Source organism: Pristiophorus japonicus, chromosome 1, assembly GCF_044704955.1.
Source record: "Pristiophorus japonicus isolate sPriJap1 chromosome 1, sPriJap1.hap1, whole genome shotgun sequence".
NCBI lineage: Eukaryota > Metazoa > Chordata > Chondrichthyes > Pristiophoridae > Pristiophorus > Pristiophorus japonicus.
The window spans coordinates 446974867-446999089 of NC_091977.1; the positions used below are offsets into that span (position 1 = coordinate 446974867).

Below are 24223 nucleotides of genomic sequence, written 5' to 3' on the forward strand. Positions count from 1 at the left end.
AGACTGGGAGGTGGTTTACAATGGTGTTCCCCAAGAGTCAGTTTTGGGGTTCATTATTCTTTGCAATTTTTATAAATGACCTAGACTCAGGTGTAGAGAGCAGCACTATAAAGTTTGTAGATGATATGAAACTTGGCAAAGTGGTAGGTAATGATGAGGATCGGTATAGGCTTCAGGATGGCATAGACAGGATGGGGAAATGGGCAGAAGCATGACACACGGAGTTCAATGCGAAGGAATGTGAAGTGATGCAATTTGGGAGGACTAATATGGAAAGGCAGATATAAATGGCATGATTTTGAAAAGGGTAGATGAGGAGAAAGATCTTGGTGTCCATGTAAACAAATCCTTCAAGGTGGCAAGGCAAGTTGATCGGGTGGTTAAAAAGCATATGGGTTATTTGGATTTATAAATAGAGGAAAATAATTTAAAAGCAAAGAGATCATGCTAGAACTTTATAAGTAACTGGTTAGACCTCAGCTGGAGTATTGTGGACAATTCTGGGCACCACACTTCAAGATGCCTTAGATAGGGTACAGAGGAGTTTTACCAGGAGGGTACCAGGGATGATGGACTTCAGTTATGGGGAGAGGTTGGAAAAGTTAGGACTGTTCTCCTTGGTTAAAAGAGAAGGTTAAGAGGTGACATAATAGATGTTTTCAAGATGATGATAAGTTTTGATCGAGTCGATAGAAAAAAGCTATTCCCTCTGGCAAGTGGGTCAATAGCTAGAGGTCATAGATTCAAAATCATTGGCAAAAGATCTAGAGGGGAGATGAGGAGAAGTATTTTTACTCAGAGAGTTGTCAGGATCTGGAATGCGGTCCCTGTAAAGGTGGTGGAAGTTGATTCCATAAATCATTTTAAAAGAAAATGGGACAGGTACGTGAGGATGAGCAACTTACAGGGTTAAAGACAAAAAGCGGGGATGTGGGGCTAAGCATGATTTGTCTTTTAAAGAGTCGGCACAGGCACGATGAGCTGAGTGGCCTCCTCCTGTGTTGTAAGTTTCTATGATTCTATGATCTGTGTCCTCTGGTTACCGACCCTCCTACCAGTGGAAACATTTTCCCTATAACACAGATTAAATTCAATATCAATATGTTTGCACTTTACAATATTTAATCTGAGATTCTTCTTTTAAACCCGTATTACCTTAAGAACATATTAGGAAAGAAAGGATAACGCTAAACTATATCTGTATGTATTACTTTCTCTAAATAGGTAGAATTTTATCTTGCTTTTTAAAATAAAAACAAGGTTTGTTGGACAGATAAGGCTGTTGTGGGAGGGGGTGATATATTGTGTGAATATAATAACGGTATTTAATTACCATGTGACTCGAGGCTCAGGCCACCCTGTGACAGTGCAGTGTAACTTCACATTCTGCTTCTCCCAGACAGTATGGGATCTTGGCTTGATTATAAATTCAGGCATACGAAGCAGGCTGTCCTCTCTCAGTCTTCTGTGAAAATCCTGAGTCTCGTGAATCTGAGGCAAGATGCATAAGAACGTGAGGCTGATCCAATGCCAAACATTTCAGCACTAACAACACCATCATTTAAATATTGTACCTCTCTTTTTGTAGATTAACCAAAATCCAGGCAAAATTTGCATTCCAAAAGAAAATATTGACATTATATTAAGCAAAATCAGTATTCTTAAAGTTCTTTATATAAAAGTATCTAGCAAACTGTTATACTCTGTAGATAAGTACACAATTTCACAATGCAAGCCTCATGACAATGAGTCATTGCAGGGAATATTAACTATTCCTTCTGCGGCTGAGCAGTTAAATTAGAGTGGGTAAAATACTCGCTCTGTTCCCATTCAGCAGGGATTTTTACATACCTGATTGTTTAGGCGTGTGACCAGGCCACCTAAAACAGGCATTAGGACTCTTGCATATGCTATTCAGTGGCCTAATGCGTGTTTTGGGACCCCTTAGGGAAATGGGCTGCCTTAAGTGGGCCTGTTTCACTCAGGTTTTCCATGATGGGATGTAGCCTAGCCAATGGCTGCTGAAAAAGGATGCGCCCAGTTAAATTTTTACCTTTGTAGATCCCATTGGAAAGAAAGACTTGCATTTATATAGCACCTTTCACGACTACCGGAACTCCCAATGAAGTACTTTCTTTTTTTGAAGCGTAGTCACTGTTGCAATCTTGAAAATGCAACAGCCAATTTGTGCACAGCAAGCTCCCACAAACAGCAATGTGATAATGACCAGATAGTCTGTTTTAGTGATATTGATTGAGGGATAAATATTGGCCAGGACACTGGGGATAACTCCCCTGCTCTTCTTCAAAATAGTGCCATAGAATCTTTTACGACTTGACGGGGGCCTGGGTTTAATGTCTCCTCTGAAAGACGGCACCTCAGACAGTGCAGCACTCCCTCAGTACTGCACTGGAGTGTCAGCCTAGATTTTTGTGCCCAAGTCTCTAGCGTGGGACTGTACTTGATTATTCTTAAGATATTGTTCTCCTCCCTTTCAAAACAGCTAAAAAAAATCCATCTTGCATCTCTCTCTCCTGTCTATCACCAACCTTTCTTTCCTCTCTGACCCACCACCCAACTCAATATTCAACTTCCCCACTACTTCCTGATAACATCCCTTCAGTCTAGCTCCAATTGTCCACAGTACTGAGACCACCAGAGTTAAAGTCACCACAATGTTCTCTGCAATTGTGGTCATAGTGCATTATCGAACACCATCCTACTCAACCCTTCTGTAGCATTCCATATGGTAAACCATACCATCATCCTCCATCAGCTCCTCTGTAGTCAACCTCCATGGCACTGTCTTAACCTGGCTCTATTTCTATCTTTTCCTTTGCACCCAGCACAGCTCCTGCAATGGCTTCTTTTCTAGTGCTCTTATGGACATCTCCTATTCAGCATCTTTATGTTACCCTTCAGTGACAATACCCATGATTGGCACTCTGCAGTTTGACTACCCATCTGACATCAAGTTTTGGATAAACCAGAACTGATTCCTCTGATTCCATCTCCCTTCTTAGATGTCCATTCAAGACCAACAGAGAAGGTTCACTAGGTTGGCTCCGGAGATGAGGGGGTTGACTTATGAGGAAAGGTTGAGTAGGTTAGGCCTCTACTCATTGGAATTCAGAAGAATGAGAGGTGATCTTATAGAAATGTATAAGATTATGAGGGGGCTTGACAAGATGGATGCAGAAAGGATGTTTCCACTGGTGGGAGAGACTAGAACTAGAGGGCATGATCTTAGAATAAGGGGCCGGCCATTTAGGACTGAGATGAGGAGACATTTCTTCTCTCAGAGGGTTGTGAATCTGTGGAATTCGCTGCCTCGAAGAGCTATGGAAGCTGGGACATTTAATAAATTTAAGACAGGAGTAGACAGTTTCTTAAACGATAAGGGGATAAGGGGTTATGGGGAGCGGACAGGGAAGTGGAGCTGAGTCCATGATCGGATCAGCCATGATCTTATTGAATGGTGGAGCAGGCTTGAGGGACCTTATGGCCTACTCCTGCTCCTATTTCTTATGTTCTTATGTTCTTATTAAAGATGTATGGTCTCAGTGTCATGCTCAACCCTGAGGTGAGCTTCAAACTCCACATCCGTACAAGACTGTCTATTTGTACTTTTAAAAGAGCACCACCTCCATCCCTATTTCATTCACATTGACGCAGGAGCTCTCATTGAAGCCTTTATCATCTCCAGACTTTATTCTTTTCAATGCCCTACTTTTCATTCCCCCAAGTCCCATAAACTCTAATTCATCCAGAATCTGCTGCCCACATTATGTCCCACGCAAAGTCCTTCTTTCCTTTCACCCCTGTTTCCTTACTGTCTGACTATTCCTCAGTTTCACTGACTTCAAAATCTGTGTCCTCCAAGATATCACTTCATCCTACCCTTCTGACTTGCTCCAGGCCTACATCCCAGCTTGCAGCCTCCATGCTTCCATCTCTGGTTGGTTGTGTCCTCACTCCCGCTGCCTCACCACTGGTGGCAATCACAGCACGCTACAACTAACCCCCTTCTTAAAGCCTCTCCACCTTGTTACATCTCTCTCCACCTTCAAAAGCCTCCTTAAACCTACCTGTTCAACCATGCCTTTGGCTCTCCTAATTATCCTCCTATTCCTGCTTTCATCTGACATTGAACAAAGAAGCACCTTGGGATGTTCTGTTATTCTAAAGGTGTTTTATAAATGTAAACTGTTCTTGTAATGATACCTGCTAATAGGATAAGAATGTTGTGCTGAAAAATAATACATACTGCTTAACTGGGCTATATAATTCCGATGTACTAAAATGAAGAAGTGAAGGACATATTAAATGGACCTGGTTCAGAAATGTAATGCTGCTGCCAGCAGTGCTCAAATACGATGGAAAATACAGCTCAAATTACAAAATGTAAAATGAGAAACTGTAAATCTGCTTTCTTGTCACTAATACACTGAGTTAGTGTCAGTGGCAAGAAATTGTGCTCACGCCTTCTCAGTTTTGAATTGTAGTGCCTTAATCTGTTGGGTTTTTTCTCCTTTGCTGATTTGAACACATGTAAATGGTACGTAATAATGAAGAGCATCATTGATTTCAGCCAGATGGACAGATTAACTCATTAATACTACAATATGCCCTTGTTTGTAGTTTCTCACACTACTTCTTCCTGCTTGTAAGAACCCCAAAAGCCTCTCCCCGTGGCTTATCTTACTCTCGGCAACTGTTCCTTTGGTTCCAACCGGCAGCCACCTATCATCTGGCATTCCACTCCAGCCTACCAGCCAGCTGCTTCTCACTGGTTATGGATGGGCAATTGACCGGGGGGCATGCAGATAATAGTCCCAGGAGCTAAAATCTCCCAGGCCTCACAATGCCGCATTCAGGGGGTTTGGTGCTCGCCTCGATGGCCACCCACTTGACTCGCACTCTGAGTTAAAATCAGGGCTATAGTTTCCATTTTCAGCCGAATGTGGTCCCTCCAGTCACAAAAGCAGAGGAATTCAATTCTATTGATTACTTACCTTCCTTGGTTTGATCTGCCCACGGCTTGGAGCAGTATGATGCGCTCCGAGATTATGCTGGCTATATGGAGCAGGCCCCCTTGATTCAACAGTACAGGTACTGACACTCACTTCTAAAATTCTGGATTTGGGATGGGAGTCACAGCGGCATTAAAGTGACAGACAGAAGTTCTAGGCTAGTGTCTTCAAGCGAGGAAGAGGACAGGAAAAAGGGAGAAAATCAGTATTTATAAATTAGGAAGTTAGGAGCAAGAAGGGAAGGAAGGTAACACATTTTTACCCAAACTCCTGTAGAATTGGGAAATAATTACCAGGGAAGACCATTGTTCTGGATGTTATAACTAGGTTCAAGAGGCAACTAGATGTAGTTCCTTAAAGGGAAGGGATAGTGGGATATGTTGAGAAGATGGGGTTGATCTATCTAACAGAGATGTGCTAGTTGTACCTAAAGTCTTTTCCTGCTCCTAAAAAATCTCATATTCTTATTCCTTTCACTGAAATAAACGGATTCTTTGCTGACACTGGCTTTGGTTCAGTATCTGATGCCTGCGGTCTGGATTGAATATTGCTCTTTATATTCACCCTTTTATTCAGTGAAATGCGTTCAGCAGATTCCCGGATGGCAACTTTTCTTGATTTGTGCATTGTAGTGCTCTCAACACTGTGTTCTTCAGTAGTATTCATCTTGACAGAATGAGACTCTGCACCAAAAATATTCTTTCTGGCAAGGTACCCTGCAGACTGCTTGATTCTTTCATCTTCTGTGCCAGTCATTCCAGTGACATGCTCATGGCTAAACAAAGACAAGCAGCACATAAGTACATTTCTTATTATCAATTACTGTTTTTTTATGCATAACTTTCCCCCATTCCTTTTTCATTGTATTTCCCTTCCACATTATAATTGGTTACTTCACTTCCATTATTGTCTATCTGTCAATGGACACGCTCTTCAGTACGTACAGACAAACTTTATTATAACAACCTTTGTTCATGGTCTATTGTGTTCCCATTAATTTTTGTAGTCTTGAAATTAAAACCATATAGTATTTTACAGCACAGAAAGAAGCCATTCATCCTATTATGTCAATACTAAACCAATACAAAACTAGCCCCAGTGCCCGTTCCCTTCCCATAGTTCTGTATCTTCCTCAAATCTTGATCCCATTTTACCATAGAAGATGCAAAGGTCTATATTACAACCATGCCCTGTGATGAAGCATTTCATGCTACAATAACCCTTCATGTAAAGACATTTATCCTAACCTCTTACCTCACTCTTTTAAAGACAATTATAAATTAATGACCTCTCTTTACTGATACCCTAAGAAGAGCAAATAATATTTTATTGTTCACCCTATCAGAACCCACATAATGTTAAAAACCTCTATTAAATCTTCTCTTGGTTTTCTCTGATCTAGTGGAAGCAGTATCTCAAGTCTCCTCATAACTATATTTTCCCATCTCTGGGATCATCCTGGTGAATCAACACTGTACACTCAATGGCATTATTGTCCTTTCTGTATAAAACTGCACAAATACTCTAACAATGGCCTAATGCATGTTTTGCACAAATGTATCATTACCTATTTACTCGTACTCTATGCCCCTATTTATAGAATCAAAATTTTGCAGCTTTTTTATGGCTTTACCTATCTACATACAATTTCCAGGAATTATGTATTTGAATCCTTTGATCTCTCTGTTCATCACACCCTTCAGCATTTTTCGGTTGAGTATTTACTCCCATTCCTTGTTTTGTCTCTTAAAACATTTTAACTCACGCTTATCCACATTAAATTGAATCTGTCACCTGTCCATCCTTTCACTTACCTGTCTAGACCATCCTGAAGTATTCCATAGTCCTCCTCGCTGTTTGCCGGCTCCCACATTTACATTGTCAACAAATTTCTAGATTGTGTTCCCCACACTCAAATTCAAGTCATTGATATGTATCGGGAACAAAAGACCTAGGGCTGGATTATAAGCTTTTATGTTTTTGAGGCAATAATGGCGGTGGGGCGGGACATTTAGCGGCCAGGAATAGTTTGCACTTTAGTAGTTAAGTTTGGGCATCTGGGCCCTGTGTCAGGTGCCATAGCACTAAGGGAGGCATTGTATACCTCTCGGTGCAAGGATGGGAAACTCGCGAGCTAAAGAGCCAGGCCAGGAGCGCTCCAAGAGATGCCTGATGGGTGGGGGGGGAAACACAAAAACATTCCCAAAACCTTGCCCATGCCACCACAGCACAAATCACTAAAAAAAAAGAAAAAAATAATCATTATCTATCTCTCCGCCGACGGGATGGTTGGACTGCCTTAATTTCTAAGGCAGTCATTGCAGGCGCACTTCCCGGCGGATGGGTCGGGCAGGAGCACAAACTCATGCCGGTGTCACACCCAGGAGTATTTCACACTAGGCGTGGGACGCTGGAGGCTGACCGTCCATCCAGAAGCCCTCACTGCTGCCATTGGCACCGCTCCAGGGCGAAACCCGGAGCGCAGAAGACTGGAAAATCCAGCCCCTAGTCCTGACTCATGGGGAACACTACATCCAACTCTTCTCCAGCCCAAGCATTTACCTTAACTCTGTGTTTTATGACAACTAACTTTCTATCAATGCTGTTACATTCCCAATTATACCACACTCCTGATTTTTTTCTAACGTGTCTATTGTGAGACACCTTATCAAATGTTTTCTGGAAATCCTTATGCACTATATTTACTACATTTCCTTTATTTACCACTTCTGGAAAAAAGTCAACAACAACTTGCATTTATATAGCACCTTTAAGATAGAAAAAAATCCCAAAGCACTTCACAGAAATGTAATCAACAAACGTGGTCACTGAGCCCAAGAAGAAGACATTAAGGGAGATGATCAAAAGCTTGTTCAAAGAGATGGATTTTAAGGACAGCCTTACATGAGCAGATGGAGGTGGGGTGTCAGAGGGGTTTACATAAGAACATAAGAAATAGGAACAGGAGTAGGTCTTATGGCCCCTCGAGCCTGCTCTGCCATTTAATATGAACATGGCTGATCCGATCATGGACTCAGGTCCACTTCCCTGCCCACTCCCCATAACCCCTTAATCCCTTATCGGTTAAGAAACTGTCTATCTCTGTCTTAAATTTATTCCGGCTTCCACAGCTCTCTGAGGCAGAGAAATCCACAGATTTATAACTCTCTGAGAGAAGAAATTCCTTCTCATGTCAGTTTTAAGAGAGTGAATTCTGGAGCATGGGGTCTAGATGGCTGAAGACACTGTGGAGCAAAGGGTGGGGGACATACACATGAGGCCAGAGTCAGAAAAACAATAAGATTTAGGGATGGGGGATCTGGAGGAGGTTACAGAGACAGGGTAGGGTAAGGCAATTAAGAGATTTAAATATAAGGATGATCATTTTAAATTGAAGGCACTGAAGTAACAGAAGACAATATAGGTCAGCAAGGACATGGGTGATGGGTAAATGGGACTTACAAGATAAGATACAGACAGCAGTGTTTTAGAAGAGCTGAAGATCACTGTGGAAGATGGGAGGCCAGCCAAAAGAGCATTGGAATAATCAAGTCTGGAAGTAACACAGGCATGGATGAGAGTTTTGATGGTAGATTAGATGAAGCAAGGGAGCAGCCAGATCATATTAGAGATGTACAAGTAGGTGGTGTTTGTGGTGGAGAGGATATGGGGTTGGAAATTCACTATGGGATCAAATAGGATGCCGATGTTGCAAACAGTCTGGTTCAACCTGAGACAGTGGCTGGGGATGGGAGTGGAATCAGTGGCAAGGGTACAAGATTTGTGGCAGGGGCTGTCGACAATGGCTCAGTCTTCCCAATATCTAACTGGGGAAAAATGTACGAATCTGGAAATCAAAGAGTATTCACAGTTATAAAACAAATAATGATTCTAACAGTGACCTCTAAAGTGACCAAATAGACTTTTGGCATGCAGCTACAAGTGCTAGACACTCTCTCAAACACTTTTCTAATCCCTAAGGCAGTAACAGTGAATAATTCCCTTATCTGTATAACTGTGTTACTAGTGATGTGCAGCCATACCATTCTCTGAAGACAGGAACTATGTAATCAACAGCTTCATTCTCTTTTCCCCCATAGTAGTATTGCTTTGCTCTCTTCATTTGAGGGCTTCCGGAAGAGGTTTGTAACATTTCATCTGAAAACTTAGATCTTATTCTGCAATAATAACAAAATGAGGCAGAATTTAGTGGTGGTATTCTTCATTGTTGCATGCATAGGTCACATATGTAGGGTAACAGCTGACCTGAAATACAACTCCAAAACGAATAGCTTTTGAATTCTTGATTTTATCTCAAAAATTTAGTGTCAGAAAATTGAGTTTTTCATTTTTTTACATTGATTTCAAGTCATTAACTAATCATTTCTAGTTCCAATATGATTAGAACAGGTTATATCCTGTCTCCTTGATCTCTCAGGTGGTAAAGCAAATACTTATTGGGGAACTGAGCTGACTGGAATTTCAAACCATGCTCTGTGCTGAATTAGCTGATCTCAGCGAGATCTGTGATAAGGCATTACCAACCCTGATAGCTATCTTAGGAACAAATGAACATTAGGAACAGCAATAGGCCATTCAGCCCCTCGAGCCTGTTCTACCATTCAATAAGATCATGGCTGATCTGTGATCTATCTTAATATACCCGCCTTTGCCCTATATCTCTTACTATCTTTGGTTAACAAAAATCTATCAATCTCGGATGTAAAATTAACAATTGATCTAGCATCAACTGCCGTTTACGAAAGAGAATTCCATATTTCTACACCCTTTGCATGTAGAAGTATATCCTAACTTTAGTCCTGAAAGGCATGGCTCTATTATTAGACTTTGTTGCTGGTCCTAGACTCCCTAACTCCCTAAGCGGAAATAATTTCTCTCCATCTACCCTATCAGTTCCCCTTGATATCTTGAAAACTTTGATTCAATCCATAATCATGTAAGTTCCAGGGAATACAACCCTCATTTGTGTAATCTCTCCTCGTAATTTAACCTTTGGAGTCCGAGTATTATTCTGGTAAACCTACGCTGCACTCCCTCCAAGAGCAATATATCCTTCCGAAGGTGTGGTGCCCAGAACTGCTCACAGTACTCCAGGTGTGGGCTAACCAGAGCTTTGTATAGCTGCACATAACTTCTACCAACTCCCCCGGCCATACTCCCCTCTGGTATTCAAGTCCTCTAGCTATAAAGGCCAGCATTTCATTATTTTTTGATTATTTTCTGTACCTGTCCATGATATTGTAATGATCTATGTACATGCACCCCTAAGTCTCTTTGGACCTCCACTGTTTCTAGCTTTTCACCATTTAGAAAGTACTCTGTTCTATCCTTTGTAGGTCCAAAGTGGATGAGCTCACATTTGCCTACACTGAAATCCATTTGCCACAGTTTTGCCCATGCACTTAATCTATTAATATCTCTTTGTAAAGTTGTGCTTCCATCTACACTGCTTACAATGCCACCTATCTTTGTGTCATTGGCAAGCTTGGATATGTGGCTCTTACTCCCATCATCTAAGTCATTAATAAATACCGTGAATAGTTGAGGCCCCAAAACAGATCCCTGTGGGACACCACTAATCATATCTGGCAGTTAGACTATCTGCCCATTAACCCTACTCTTTGTCTCCTGTCTCTCAGCCAATTTCCTAACCTAGTCAATAATTTGCCTTCAATTCAATGAGCTTCAACTTTAGCGAATAATCTCTTATGAGGGACCTTATCGAATGCCTTCTGGAAGTTCGTATACATAACTAGACAGTTCCCTGTCCACTAATTTAGTCACCAATGTATCCATTTTTGCATCATATCCTTTGATACCGTTACCAAACAAACATCTTTATTTCGGTCTTGAACGTAACAAATATCCTAGAATCCACAGCCTTTTGGGGAGAGAGTTCCAAATTTCCACTACCCTTAAGGTGAAAAAATGCTTCCTGATTTTGATCCTAACTGACTTAGCTCTAATTTTAAGATTATGTCCCCTTCTTCTTGATTCTCTCACCAGAGGAAATAGTTGATCCGTAGCTACAATATCAAATCATTTTAGTATTTTAAACACCTCGATTAGATCACTCTTTTATTTTCTAGATTTCCCCTCAATCTTCTAGATCACCCCTTAACCTTTTTGTGACATCAGCTGAAGACAATATACAGTTTGCCTGTGATGTTCCCTGACTGCGTAAGATCACATACGAAGAATGGCCATTTAGGTGCTGTACTTCAGGCAAGGAACGATGAAAATTGGAGAGGCAGAAATAAAGACTTTTGTTTTTCAAACATTTATTTTTCCAAAAAATATTTCTAATGATCTCATAACAGAGCACAATAAGCAGAACCTAACCTTGTATAAAGTATTTCTTATGGCATTTTCAAATTAAGGCAATCAAGTCATTTAAGCCAAGCTTTAAGCACATCAACAAGCGTGCAGAATTTGCTCTAATCAAAGAATTAAATGAACACATCATGACATTTTTGTACCAGCACTGCAGGCCATAGTAAACATGTTGTTAAAGATTACTTTAGTCGTGTTTAAGTACTATTGAATGCTCAATTAGTTTTGTTTATCAGCACCGATTAATTACAGTGATTGAAGCATTACTACATTTAGGATATTTTAACCCACAAAACCACTTGTCCAGTCTTCTACAGTCTTTGACATTTATTCAACTCAATGCATTTCCAAGATTAAGGTTTCATCTGCTTAGTCTTGCAACCATTTATAGTGCCTACCAATCCATATGTTTATCTCTCTTAGAATAGAATCATAGAAGGATGCTATTAGACATTTACATGAATATATTTGTTTTGTGTAATTGTACACATATATAAGATATAAATTGTGTATAGATTGGGTCTGATGAATATATTGGAATATTAAATATGTGTAGGTGTATGTATTGACTTGTACTTTTGTCATCATGAAGTTCAATAGCTACAGTCTGTATTAGCCTCAAATTGCTGGAGAAATACCACCAATGATGTCTCCGCAAGATCCTGCAAATCCCCTGGGAGGACAGACGCACCAACATTAGCGTCCTCGATCGGGCCAACATCCCCAGCATCGAAACACTGACCACACTCGACCAGCTCCGTTGGGCGGGCCACATTGTGCGTATGCCTGACACAAGACTCCCAAAGCAAGTGCTCTACTCGGAATTCCTACACGGCAAGTAAGCTCAAGATGGGCAGAGGAAATGTTTCAAGGACACCCTCAAAGCCTTCTTGATAAAGTGCAACAACCCCACCGACACCTGGAAGTCCCTGGCCAAAGACCGCCCTAGGTGGAGGAGGTGCATCCGGGAGGGCGCTGAGCACATCGAGTCTCGTCGCCGAGAGCAAGCAGAAAACAGGCAGCGGAAGGAGCGTGCGGCAAACCAGACTTCCCACCCACCCTTTCCTTCAACGACTGTCTGTCCCACCTGTGACAGAGACTGTAATTCCCGTATTGGACTGTTCAGTCACCTAAGAACTCACTTTTAGAGTGGAAGCAAGTCTTCCTCGATTTCGAGGGACTGCCTATGATGATGATTAGCAGTAAAACTAAAATAAACATGTTAATATTTTAGTAAAACAAGCATAGAATCATACAGCACAGAAAGAGGCCATTCGTTCCATCATGCCTAAGCCGGCTCTCTGAAAGAGCTACCAATTAGGCCCACTCCACTGCTATTACCCCATAGTCCTGCAAATATTTCCTTTTTAAATATATATCCAATTCCCTTTTGAAAGTTACTATTGAATTTGCTTCCATCGCCCTTTGGCTATGCCCATTTACACCTCTTCTCGATGCATCTTTTGTTTCTTTACTTGTCCCATTACCATCTTCTTTTGTCTTGCACAATCATGCCTTTTGTCATTCAATCTCCCCTGCCTTCCACCCTATCAAATAACTTCCCGTTTGTACTTTCCTCCGCTCCCCCTTTCCTCGCCTCTGCATTTGTTTAAAACCTTTTAAATCTCTAACTTTTTCCAGTTCTGATGAAGAGTCATCGATCTGAAATGTTAACCCTGTTTCTCCCTCCACAGATGCTGCCTGACCTGCTGAGTATTTCCAGTATTTTCTGTTTTTATTTCACCATTCTGATAAATCTCTTCTGCATCCTCTCAAGGCCTTGACATCCTTCCTAAAATGTGGTGCTCAGAATTGGACACAATAATCGAGCTGAGGTCTAACCAGTGATTTATAAAGATTTACCTTACCTTCCTTGCTTTTGTACTCTATATCTCTATTTATAAAGCCAAGGATCATCGTATGCCTTTTAACAGCTTTATCATCCTGTCCTGCCACGGTAAAATATTTGTGTATGTGAACCCCAGGTCTCTTTATTCCTGCACCCACTTCAAAATTTTAACATTTAGCTTATATTGCCTCTCCTCATTTTTCCTTCCAAAATGCATCACTTCACACTTCACTGCATTAAATTTCATCTGCCATGTGTCTGCCCATTTCACCAGTCTGTCTGTGTCGTCCGAGAGCCTGCTACTATCCTCCGCACTCTTTCTAAGCTTGGTGTCAACTACAAATTTTGAAATTATGCCCCCTATACCCAAGTTCAGGTCATTAATGTATATCAAAAAGAGAAATATTTCTAATAGGGAGCACCATTACATACTTCCCTCCAGTCTGAAAAACAACCATTCACTGCTACTCTTTGCTTTCTGTCTCTCAGTCTATGTTGCATACACATTGTCACTGTCCCTTTAATTCCATGTGTTTCAATTTTGCTAGCAATTCTATTATAAAACTCCTTCTGAAAGTTCATATATACATTAATTGGCGTGGACACCATGGGCCATAATGGCCTCCTTCCGTGCTGTAAATTTCTATGATTCTAATAACTGCACTACCTTCATCAACCCTCTCTGTTATTTCATCGAAGAATTCAATCAAGTTAATCATACACAATTTGCCTTTAACAAATCTATGTTAGCTGTCATTTATTAGCCCATGTTCTCCAAGTAACAATTAATTTTGTCTTGGATTATTGTCGCTAGTGGTTTCCCCACCACCGATGTTAGGCTGATTAGCTGGTAGTTAACTGGTTGATCCCTCTCCCCTTTTTTGAATAGGGATGTGACATTTGCAACCCTCCAGTCCTCTGGCTCCACTCGCATATCCAAGGAGGATTGAAAGATTGTGGCTAGAGCCTTCGAAAGCAGCAGAGAGCCTTGCCTGTCAGGTATTCAGGTGTGTGATTTGGAAATTCTCCCAACCAAACTAACCAGCATTCTGGCCAGCAGATGTATGAGTTTCTAAGATCTGCTGCCAGAGGGCAAAGCTCCTGCTGATATTATAGATTTGTAAAATAGCCCCATCTGTGTCCAAGGCCAGGAATTTCCTCAGAGTTGCTCGCACTCTTTTCTGGAAGTGTGTTGGAAGCCCCATCTACACACGTCAACAGGGTTTCTGCCACACTTCCGGCCAAGTTGTGGCAATGGAGAGACAGCGGCTCCGAGGAATTTCCTGAATTAAGTTCAATTTTTGTCAAGTGGAACAGCTGTGCAAATTCCTTTACGTTAATAGGACACAATTTGATTTTGACCTTCAGATAATTCTTAACTCAGTTCAAATTAACCCAAAATTTCTGGCAAACGCATTGGATTGAAATTGCTTTGCAGAATACTAGTAACAAATGAAATCCTTCTGTGCACTACTGTAGCAAAGGTGTTAGCATATCACACAGTGTGATTTCAACAGTTGTTTTTATATATAAAAGGTAATTTTATAAACTTGCATTTCCACATGGAACTGCATACATCAGGAGTAAAATTAATAGACAGAAAATTATGGGGAAGGGTCTTATATGCCCGCATTCCTGATCTGCGCTCTTCAAACGTGAAGCTCCACATTGGGAGTAAGAATTCACAACGTTATTCTATAATGTGTACAATTACATAATGAGTGCTACTGTCAAGATTAAATGAAAAGAGTGGTAATGTTATGACTTTATTTGCTTGGCCATTCAAAATGACCCACTATAACGTCATCAAATACTGAATTTTTGAGGTAAATTTAAAAAAAAACATGAACGTTGACATCACCTGAAGATGAGTCTGAAAAGCTTCAAACATTTGTGTTACAATGGTGTGATTAATAAGTGACTTTCATGTTTTGTATATCAGCTGTGGCTCAGTGGGTAACACTCTCACCTGTGAGTCAAAGGGCTGTGGGTTCAAGTCCCACTCCAGGAAGCTGAGCACATAAATCTAGGCTGACACTAGTGCAGTGCTGAGGGACGCTGCACTGTTGGAGATGCAGTCTTTTGGATGAGACGTTAAACCAAGGCCCCCTCTGCCCTCTCAAGTGGACATAAAAGATCCCATGGTACTATTTTGAAGAAGAGTAGGGGAATTATCCCCGGTGTCCTGGCCAATATTTATCCCTCAATCAACATAACAAAAATACTGATTATCTGGTCATTATCACACTGCTGTTTGTGGGAGCTTGCTTGTGCACACATTGGCTGCCGCGTTTCCCACATTGCAACAGTGACTACACTTCAAAAGTACTTCATTGGCTGTAAAGTGCTTTGAGACATCCAGTGGTCATGAAAGGCGCTATATAAATTTAAGTCTTACTTATAGAGGGTACCACATGAAAAGGGACAGTATATCCCAAAAACAATGAACATTCAGATGCTGTTTAACAACGCACACAGCCACTGTAAAAGAGCATTTGAACAATGGGCCGGATTTTGCTGTAGAAATAATGGTGAGGTTATTGAAGTGCAAATTGGACAGCAACTTCCTGATTTTTGCGTTTAACTGCACATGGGCGGTCGCTAGAGGTTCCAGCGCAGTTAAACACAGAAATCAAGAAGAAATCAAGAACAAATGTCCTAGGGGGAGTGTTTGCTAGTGCTGTTGGGGAGGAGTTAAACTAATATGGCAGGGGGATGGGAACCAATGCAGGGAGACAGAGGGAAACAAAAAGGAGACAAAAGCAAAAGACAGAAAGGAGATGAGGAAAAGTGGAGGGCAGAGAAACCCAAGGCAAAGAACAAAAAGGGCCACTGTACAGCAAAATTCTAAAAGGACAAAGGGTGTTAAAAAAACAAGCCTGAAGGCTTTGTGTCTTAATGCAAGGAGTATCCATAATAAGGTGGAAGAATTAACTGTGAAAATAGATGTTAACAAATATGATGTGATTGGGATTACAGAGACGTGGCTCCAGGATGATCAGGGCTGGGAACTCAACATCCAGGGGTGTTCAACATTCAGGAAGGATAGAATAAAAGGAAAAGGAGGTGGGTTAGCATTGCTGGTTAAAGAGGAGATTAATGCAATAGTTAAGAAGGACATTAACTTGGATGATGTGGAATCTATATGGGTAGAGCTGCAGAACACCAAAGGGCAAAAAACATTAGTGGGAGTTGTGTACAGATCTCCAAACAGTAGTAGTGATGTTGGGGAGGGCATCAAACAGGAAATTAGGGGTGCATGCAATAAAGGTGCAGCAGTTATAATGGGTGACTTTAATATGCACACAGATTGGGCTAACCAAACTGGAAGCAATACGGTGGAGGAGGATTTCCTGGAGTGCATAAGGGATGGTTTTCTAGACCAATATGTCGAGGAACCAACTAGGGGGGAGGCCATCTTAGACTGGGTGTTGTGTAATGAGAGAGGATTAATTAGCAATCTCGTTGTGCGAGGCCCCTTGGGGAAGAGTGACCATAATATGGTGGAATTCTGCATTAGGATGGAGAATGAAACAGTTAATTCAGAGACCATGGTCCAGAACTTAAAGAAGGCTAACTTTGAAGGTATGAGGTGGGAATTGGCTAGGATAGATTGGCGAATGATACTTAAGGGGTTGACTGTGGATGGGCAATGGCAGACATTTAGAGACCGCATAGATGAACTACAACAATTGTACATTCCTGTCTGGCGTAAAAATAAAAAAGGGAAGGTGGCTCAACCGTGGCTATCAAGGGAAATCAGGGATAGTTTTAAAGCCAAGGAAGTGGCATACAAATTGGCCAGAAATAGCAGCGAACCCGGGGACTGGGAGAAATTTAGAACTCAGCAGAGGAGGACAAAGGGTTTGATTAGGGCAGGGAAAATGGAGTACGAGAAGAAGCTTGTAGGGAACATTAAGACGGATTGCAAAAGTTTCTATCGATATGTAAAGAGAAAAAGGTTAGTAAAGACAAACGTAGGTCCCCTGCATTCAGAATCAGGGGAAGTCATAATGGGGAACAATTGAACAAGCACTTTGGTTCGGTATTCACTAAGGAGGACACAAACAACCTTCCGGATATAAAAGGGGTCAGAGGGTCTAGTAAGGAGGAGGAACTGAGGGAAATCATTATTAGTCGGGAAATTGTGTTGGGGAAATTGATGGGATTGAAGGCCGATAAATCCCCAGGGCCTGATGGACTGCATCCCAGAGTACTTAAGGAGGTGGCCTTGGAAATAGCGGATGCATTGACAGTCATTTTCCAACATTCCATTGACTCTGGATCAGTTCCTATCGAGTGGAGGGTAGCCAATGTAACCCCACTTTTTAAAAAAGGAGGGAGAGAGAAAACAGGGAATTATAGACCGGTCAGCCTGACATCGGTAGTGGGTAAAATGATGGAATCAATTATTAAGGATGTCATAGCAGCGTATTTGGAAAGAGGTGACATGATAGGTCCAAGTCAGCATGGATTTGTGAAAGAGAAATCATGCTTGACAAATCTTCTGGAATTTTTTGAGGATGTTTCCAGTAGAGTGGACAAGGGAGAACCAGTTGATGTGGTATATTTGGACTTTCAGAAGGCTTTCGACAAGGTCCCACACAAGAGATTAATGTGCAAAGTTAAAGCAGGTGGGATTGGGGGTAGTGTGCTGACATGGATTGAGAACTGGTTGTCAGACAGGAAGCAAAGAGTAGGAGTAAATGGGGACTTTTCAGAATGGCAGGCAGTGACTAGAGACTAGTGCGGTACCGCAAGGTTCTGTGCTGGGGCCCCAGCTGTTAACACTGTACATTAATGATTTAGATGAGGGGAGTAAATGTAGTATCTCCAAATTTGCGGATGACACTAAGTTGGGTGGCAGTGTGAGCTGCGAGGAGGATACTATGAGGCTGCAGAGCAACTTGGACAGGTTAGGTGAGTGGGCAAATGCATGGCAGATGAAATATAATGCGGATAAATGTGAGGTTATCCACTTTGGTGGTAAAAACAGAGAGACAGACTATTATCTGAATGGTGACAGATTAGGAAAAGGGGAGGTGCAACGAGACCTGGGTGTCATGGTACATCAGTCATTGAAGGTTGGCATGCAGGTACAGCAGGCGGTTAAGAAAGCAATGGCATGTTGGCCTTCATAGTGAGGGGATTTGAGTACAGGGGCAGGGAGGTGTTGCTACAGTTGTACAGGGCCTTGGTGAGGCCACACCTGGAGTATTGTGCACAGTTTTGGTCTCCTAACCTGAGGAAGGACATTCTTACTATTGAGGGAGTGCAGCGAAGCTTCACCAGACTGATTCCCGGGATGGCGGAACTGACCTATCAAGAAAGACTGGATCAACTGGGCTTGTATTCACTGGAGTTCAGAGAGGGGACCTCATAGAAACGTTTAAAATTCTGATGGGTTTAGACAGGTTAGATGCAGGAAGAATGTTCCCAATGTTGGGGAAGTCCAGAACCAGGGGTCACAGTCTAAGAATAAGGGGTAAGCCACTTAGGACCGAGATGAGGAGAAACTTCTTCACCCAGAGAGTGGTGAACCTGTGGAATTCTCTACCACAGAAAGTTGTTGAGGCCAATTCACTAAATATATTCAAAAAGGAGTTAGATGAAGTCCTTACTACTAGTGGGATCAAGGGGTATGGCGAGAAAGCAGGAATGGGGTACTGAAGTTGCATGTTCAGCCATGAACTCATTGAATGGCGGTGCAGGCTAGAAAGGCCGAATGGCCTACTCCTGCACCTATTTTCTATGTCTATGTTTCTATGTTTGCTGCCTGAGTTGCCCTGTTCCTCCAGAAGCTGCACTATAACAGTATCTCACCGAGAGACTTGGCATTGAAATAAATGGAATGGTGTAAAATGTCTGTATTTACGTGATAAATACACACTAAACTCGCCAGAAAAAGTTAGGGCTTGTCCATGTCAGTGTAAGTAAATTTAGTGGCATGATAAGTCATAATGATCTCTCTGGCACTGAAAATTAAATTTTAAAGTGTGAAGTCTCATTCCTTTAGATTTGAATTATTGTTTGAGATTTAACCATTTTCTTTCTGTCTCTTTTCTCTCTATTCTTTAATCCTACCTTTCTTTCCCTCTCTTCATTTCACTTTCTGTCCATGATTTGACATTGAATGAAATATTCTAACTGACACTTCCAGGTTCAGACTCTGCACGGCTCAGTAACAATTCTTCAATCTGATTGGCTAAAGAGATACACAGGTGCTTTCCCTGTTCACACACACACGTCCCAGATCCCCTGTAGAGGGCGCTGCACTGAAATGGCATTCTAATTGCAGCAAGTTCCAGTACAAAACCTCATAGAAAGTTTGTGGGCAAATGTAAGCGCCGCTGACTGCAAAATCCGGCCCATTATTTTTCATATTAACACCTCAACAAAGTAATTCTACATCAGAGAATTTTCATGTGCGCTTAAAAGGTTATATGGGAGTTAAAGTAGGATACCGTGTTAGTCTTCTGGTATTCTGCAATTGCTGCTTCAACACTATTATCATATTACTGCTATTTCTATTTTACTCTTGGGTAATACACATTAAAATAAAACCTAATAATCCCTGCAATTCAGATTGCATAAGTGCACATATTGGCTTTGTCTTTCTTTACATAGTGCAATAGTATTTTTGTTCAAATCATGTAATTTCAGCATCGAGGTTTGTTGTACAACAGTGGCTGACATAACTCCTGTGACTGCAAAAAAGTTGACCAAGAATTTAGTAAAATTGCCTGTGAGCATCACATGTATGTGTATACATGTGAAAAAATAACAAAAGTGGAAGTGTGTATCAAGATGTACATCATTGGTAGTGGCAACATAAGCAAGGCTCAATCAGTCTAAAACATTAATTTAACCTCTTGATGTGTTAGCACCTTGTACCAATCCACAACCTATGTGTTATTCCATAATGCACGTATATATGTCTAATTTTCTCTTTATTGAGTTGTACTGGAATTTACACAATTTCAGGTAATTGACAAACATAGAGCGATGGAGTACATATCGTTTTGTATGCTACACTTATGGGTAAATACATTGACAATGCTATTCCTATAACGTTGCTATTCCTATAACGTTCTCTGCAGGAGGGGAGAGGTGTTGGTTAGGGGGGGGGGGTAATATGGAAGGAGGGAGAGTAAGTAGCTTTATTGAGTATTGAGGTGGCACTTGGACCTATTCGGAGTGGGGCACTGTGGGGCTCGACATGCATTCCTCTCATTCAAAAGAGGCAAATTATTCAGTGAGGTTGTGTGGAATACAGGAAAACAAGCAACGTGTAAATTTTAAGGATCAGAAAGCAACACTCCGCAAGGTCGAACAACTTAATTAGAAGGGGTTCCCGGTGCCACCCGGCCCTTTTTCATGAATAGATTGTTGCTTTAATTGTCTGGTTTCTAAAGGACAGCCTGCTAAATATAGTCAATCCACTGTAAAAGTTCATCAAGGGCCAGCAATAAATGTTTTGCGCATGACGTCACTGTTTCCTCAGATTTTTAATTTAGATTGAACTGGTTAACTTGTTTGACAACGACAATCTAACAGGTTATCTGTATTTAATCTGAAATCTAGATCCCAGCATATTATCATGAATTTAGAATGATTCGACCTTTTTACTAAATGCTGGATGGATTGGTATAATTTTGGGAGCATGTGACATTGACATGCTTTGAAATGCAATGTAAACAGCCTTCGCCTATTGGAGCACTTTATAAGATCTGGGTTCCTGAGCTGTGTTGGTGTTGCAGCCCCGGGCAATGTGTGTATGACCCTGATAGTGTATTTCTTACCCGTGGGAGTGAGTTGCAGTACTGCGCCTTTCCTCTTGGCGGTACTCTTGCAAAGCGGACTGCAACTGGGTGCTGCGATAACCGCGGTCATAGTGCCGGTGGTGTTTCTGGTAGAAAGGTAAAGATACCGAGGACATGCTGGGCGCGTAAAATCCAAATGTTCCCACTCGGCCGTACGAATTCTCCAAATCTGTTCATAGACATATCGAGAAACATTCAGGGAGGAAGCACAACAATCTGCTCCATTAATTAAAAAAAAGATAAAACAGTAATAATGGTGGCTGCTAGTGCAGAGTATATAGAGGGAACCAGTGCACTGGTGCCAAGATATAGGAACTAGCACTCTCTATCTGACAGCCGTTTTATTTTCCCTCATTTTCCTCATGATTCTTGGGTGGTCGAAACAAATAATATTTAAAACGCCGCACATATGTTTTCAAAGCCATATTCAGCAGCTAACAATGTGCAGCAATGTATTTGTATAATAAATCAATTCGAATTATAAATTATAAGGAATGCGAATGCCTTAAAAACTTGCATATTTGGAAAGCATAAAACAAGTTTTTTTAATGTATATATATATAAACCTTTGTATTAAATAAAAGTGTAATGTCCCGTCAACAGCTATTCCAATTAATTGGAATTGCCCTTAACTGATCCCTTTGTGGATGGCACGTCTGCTGGCAATCCTTTATAATAACCACAATTTAACTGCAAATTTAACATTTTACGTTAGGTGCAGCGACTTTTTCACCAAAACTTCCCATTCTTCTGTACTCAATTTTCTATTTCAAGATCGTCGCACAAATTATTCTGGCAAAATTGTTAATATCCAACTGCATTCTCTTCATTAGAAAATTAATCTCAGTTCAGTCCAGGTTTCTAAACGTGTTCTTTTTTTGTATATAAACCCGAGCCCAACGCCGATTAATATAAACTCCAGTGTTTCTGACGGAGAGCGCCCGTTGAACTGTGTGTTGAGAGCACATTTAAAACTGCACCAGTCAGCTGTTGACGGGATCTTACACTTTTTAAACAAAGAAAACAAACATTTAAATCATAGAACTGCCACAAACTCCTGCTAAACGTATTCGGAACCAAGAGCACTTACCAAATGTCAAATATTTGTTGGGGTTTTGAGGTAAATGCCAGCGATAAGGCTCAGTATGATGAATCAAGCAAAGCAATGGGAGGAAGAAGGCTGCAGACTCGGCTCCAGGGTTCAGTACAAAAATAATGTCTCCCGTCAGTGGAATGTAAAAGCCAGAGTCCCGACCTTTTATGGCCAGAAGGATTGATAAATATAGCACTTGGAGCAAGCAAGCAGTCTTCCACAGCTAGTAATCACACAGATTCAACTGCAGGTAAAAGACGATTTTAAATTTCGTACACAGCGAAACAAGAGTTTGCAATTACTTGAGTTAAAGCTCCAATTCGCTAATCCCTTTTACACTGTCGCTTCTTTAAATCTGGTTACATTTCACTAATATTAGCCGCCCTCTGCTCCTGTCACGGGATTGATTTCTGATAGCTGGCCCGAAACCTCCCAAGTGATTGCATATACATATGTGAAGGTATGGTTTGAAAGGTGTAGTGTACTTTGCCCGAGTGAGCAGTGTGAATATACTTACTTTAAAGAAGAATCTGTAGAGGAAACAATGGCAAAAACAAAAGTGGTGAAATTCAAAGGCAACATTGTGATATGTGTCAATTTCAAAAGTGGAACTCTTGCATTAATAGATAACTGAACAAAATAATTTTGTGACTGAGGTTGTAAGACCCTTGCTAAACTTTGTCTTCCTACAGGTTCCCTGACTCAGAAACATTTAAAATAATGATTTTTATGTATTTTGAAAAAAAAGTTTTAAAAAGTTGAAGATGGAGTTCGGCCAGTTCAAGCACTGCCCTGGCTGCAGCTGTCCTTTCTCGCTTCATATTAGTTTGCCCATATTATTATGGTTTCATTGTACTTCATTGGCTGTAAAGTGCTTTGAGACGTCTGGTGATCGTGAAAGGCGCTATATAAATGCAAGTCTTTTTATCCTCCCACAGGGATGATGTCCACTTGTCTTACCCAAATATTTGTTCCAACTTGTTAGTAATTATGCCTATGACATTTCCCAGTGTATGATTGCATGATTGGCTAATATTAGACTTGAATAAGGCAGTTATGCTTCTTCTCAGTTATGGACTCGTCAAGACTCTCCAGAAAACCTTTTGTCTTATTTATATTATATTTCAATATTATCACTTCCTCCCCCATCTCCTCAATTCCTCAACTCATCTTTCAGAGGCGAGAGTGAGAGTGACTGCCCTTGACATCAAGGCAGCATTTGACCGCGTGCTCATCTTCATTCCCTCAAGTCCAAGGGACGGACGTGGTGGAAAACTGGTTTAGCCATTCACTGCCATGTCTGGCTGGACCATATAAAGCATTATCAGATTATACTCTTATCTGCCAAAACTACTCATTAATCCAGGATCAGTCTGGAATGCAAAGATAACCCCGGCTTCTATTCTCTACTGCTAACCGTCTTCTTAAGCCCTCTCTCCTGGCTTCACCACACTCACCTCCAACAACAAATGCGAGAAGTTCATGGACGTCTTTGTCTCCTGCTCACTTGACCCTATTCCCACTAAACTGCTGACCACCCAACTTCTTTTTCTGGTTCCCAGGTTAGCTGACATTGTTAATGGTTCTCTCTCCTCAGGTACTGTGCCCCTCTCCTTCAAATCTGCCATTATCACCTCTCTCCTCAAAAAAATAACCCTTCACCCCACTGTGCTTGCAAGCTATCGCCCCATCTCCAAAGGATAGAGGATTGGCTAACTAACAGAAAACAGAAAGTCGGGATAAATGGGTCATTTTCCGGTTGGCAAACAATAACTCGTGGGGTGCTGCAGGGATTGGTGCTGGGGCCTCAACTATTTACAATCTGTATTAATGACTTGGAGAAAGGACCAAGTGTAATGTAGCCAAGCTTGCTGATGATACAAAGATAAGTGGGAAAGCAAATTGTGAGGAGGACACAAAAAATGTGCAAAGATATTTAGACAGGTCAAGTGAGTGCGCAAAATTTTCGCAGATGGAGTATAATGTGGGAAAATGTGAGGTTATCCACTGTGCCAGAAAAAAATTGAAAAGCAAATTATAATTTAAATGGAGAAAATTTGCACAATGCTGC

General features: G+C 41.2%; 1 protein-coding gene across 4 annotated transcripts in view; it reads right to left on the reverse strand.

Annotated features, from left to right (window-relative positions):
- Positions 1-22274, reverse strand: part of myom1b (myomesin 1b) — a 179921-nt gene extending 157647 nt beyond the window's left edge. For 2 of the 4 annotated variants that reach the window (XM_070893067.1, XM_070893061.1), the window contains exons 1-5: positions 22150-22274; positions 21039-21228; positions 9077-9211; positions 5598-5808; positions 1334-1491 (exon numbers count right to left, since the gene is read on the reverse strand). In XM_070893067.1, the coding sequence (XP_070749168.1) occupies positions 1334-1491; positions 5598-5808; positions 9077-9211; positions 21039-21175 (641 nt within the window). In that variant the 5' untranslated portion in view covers positions 21176-21228; positions 22150-22274. The remainder of the gene's footprint in view (positions 1-1333; positions 1492-5597; positions 5809-9076; positions 9212-21038; positions 21229-22149) is intronic. The other 2 variants (XM_070893082.1, XM_070893073.1) reach the window with 1 other exon arrangement.
- Positions 22275-24223: the final 1949 nt, after the last annotated feature.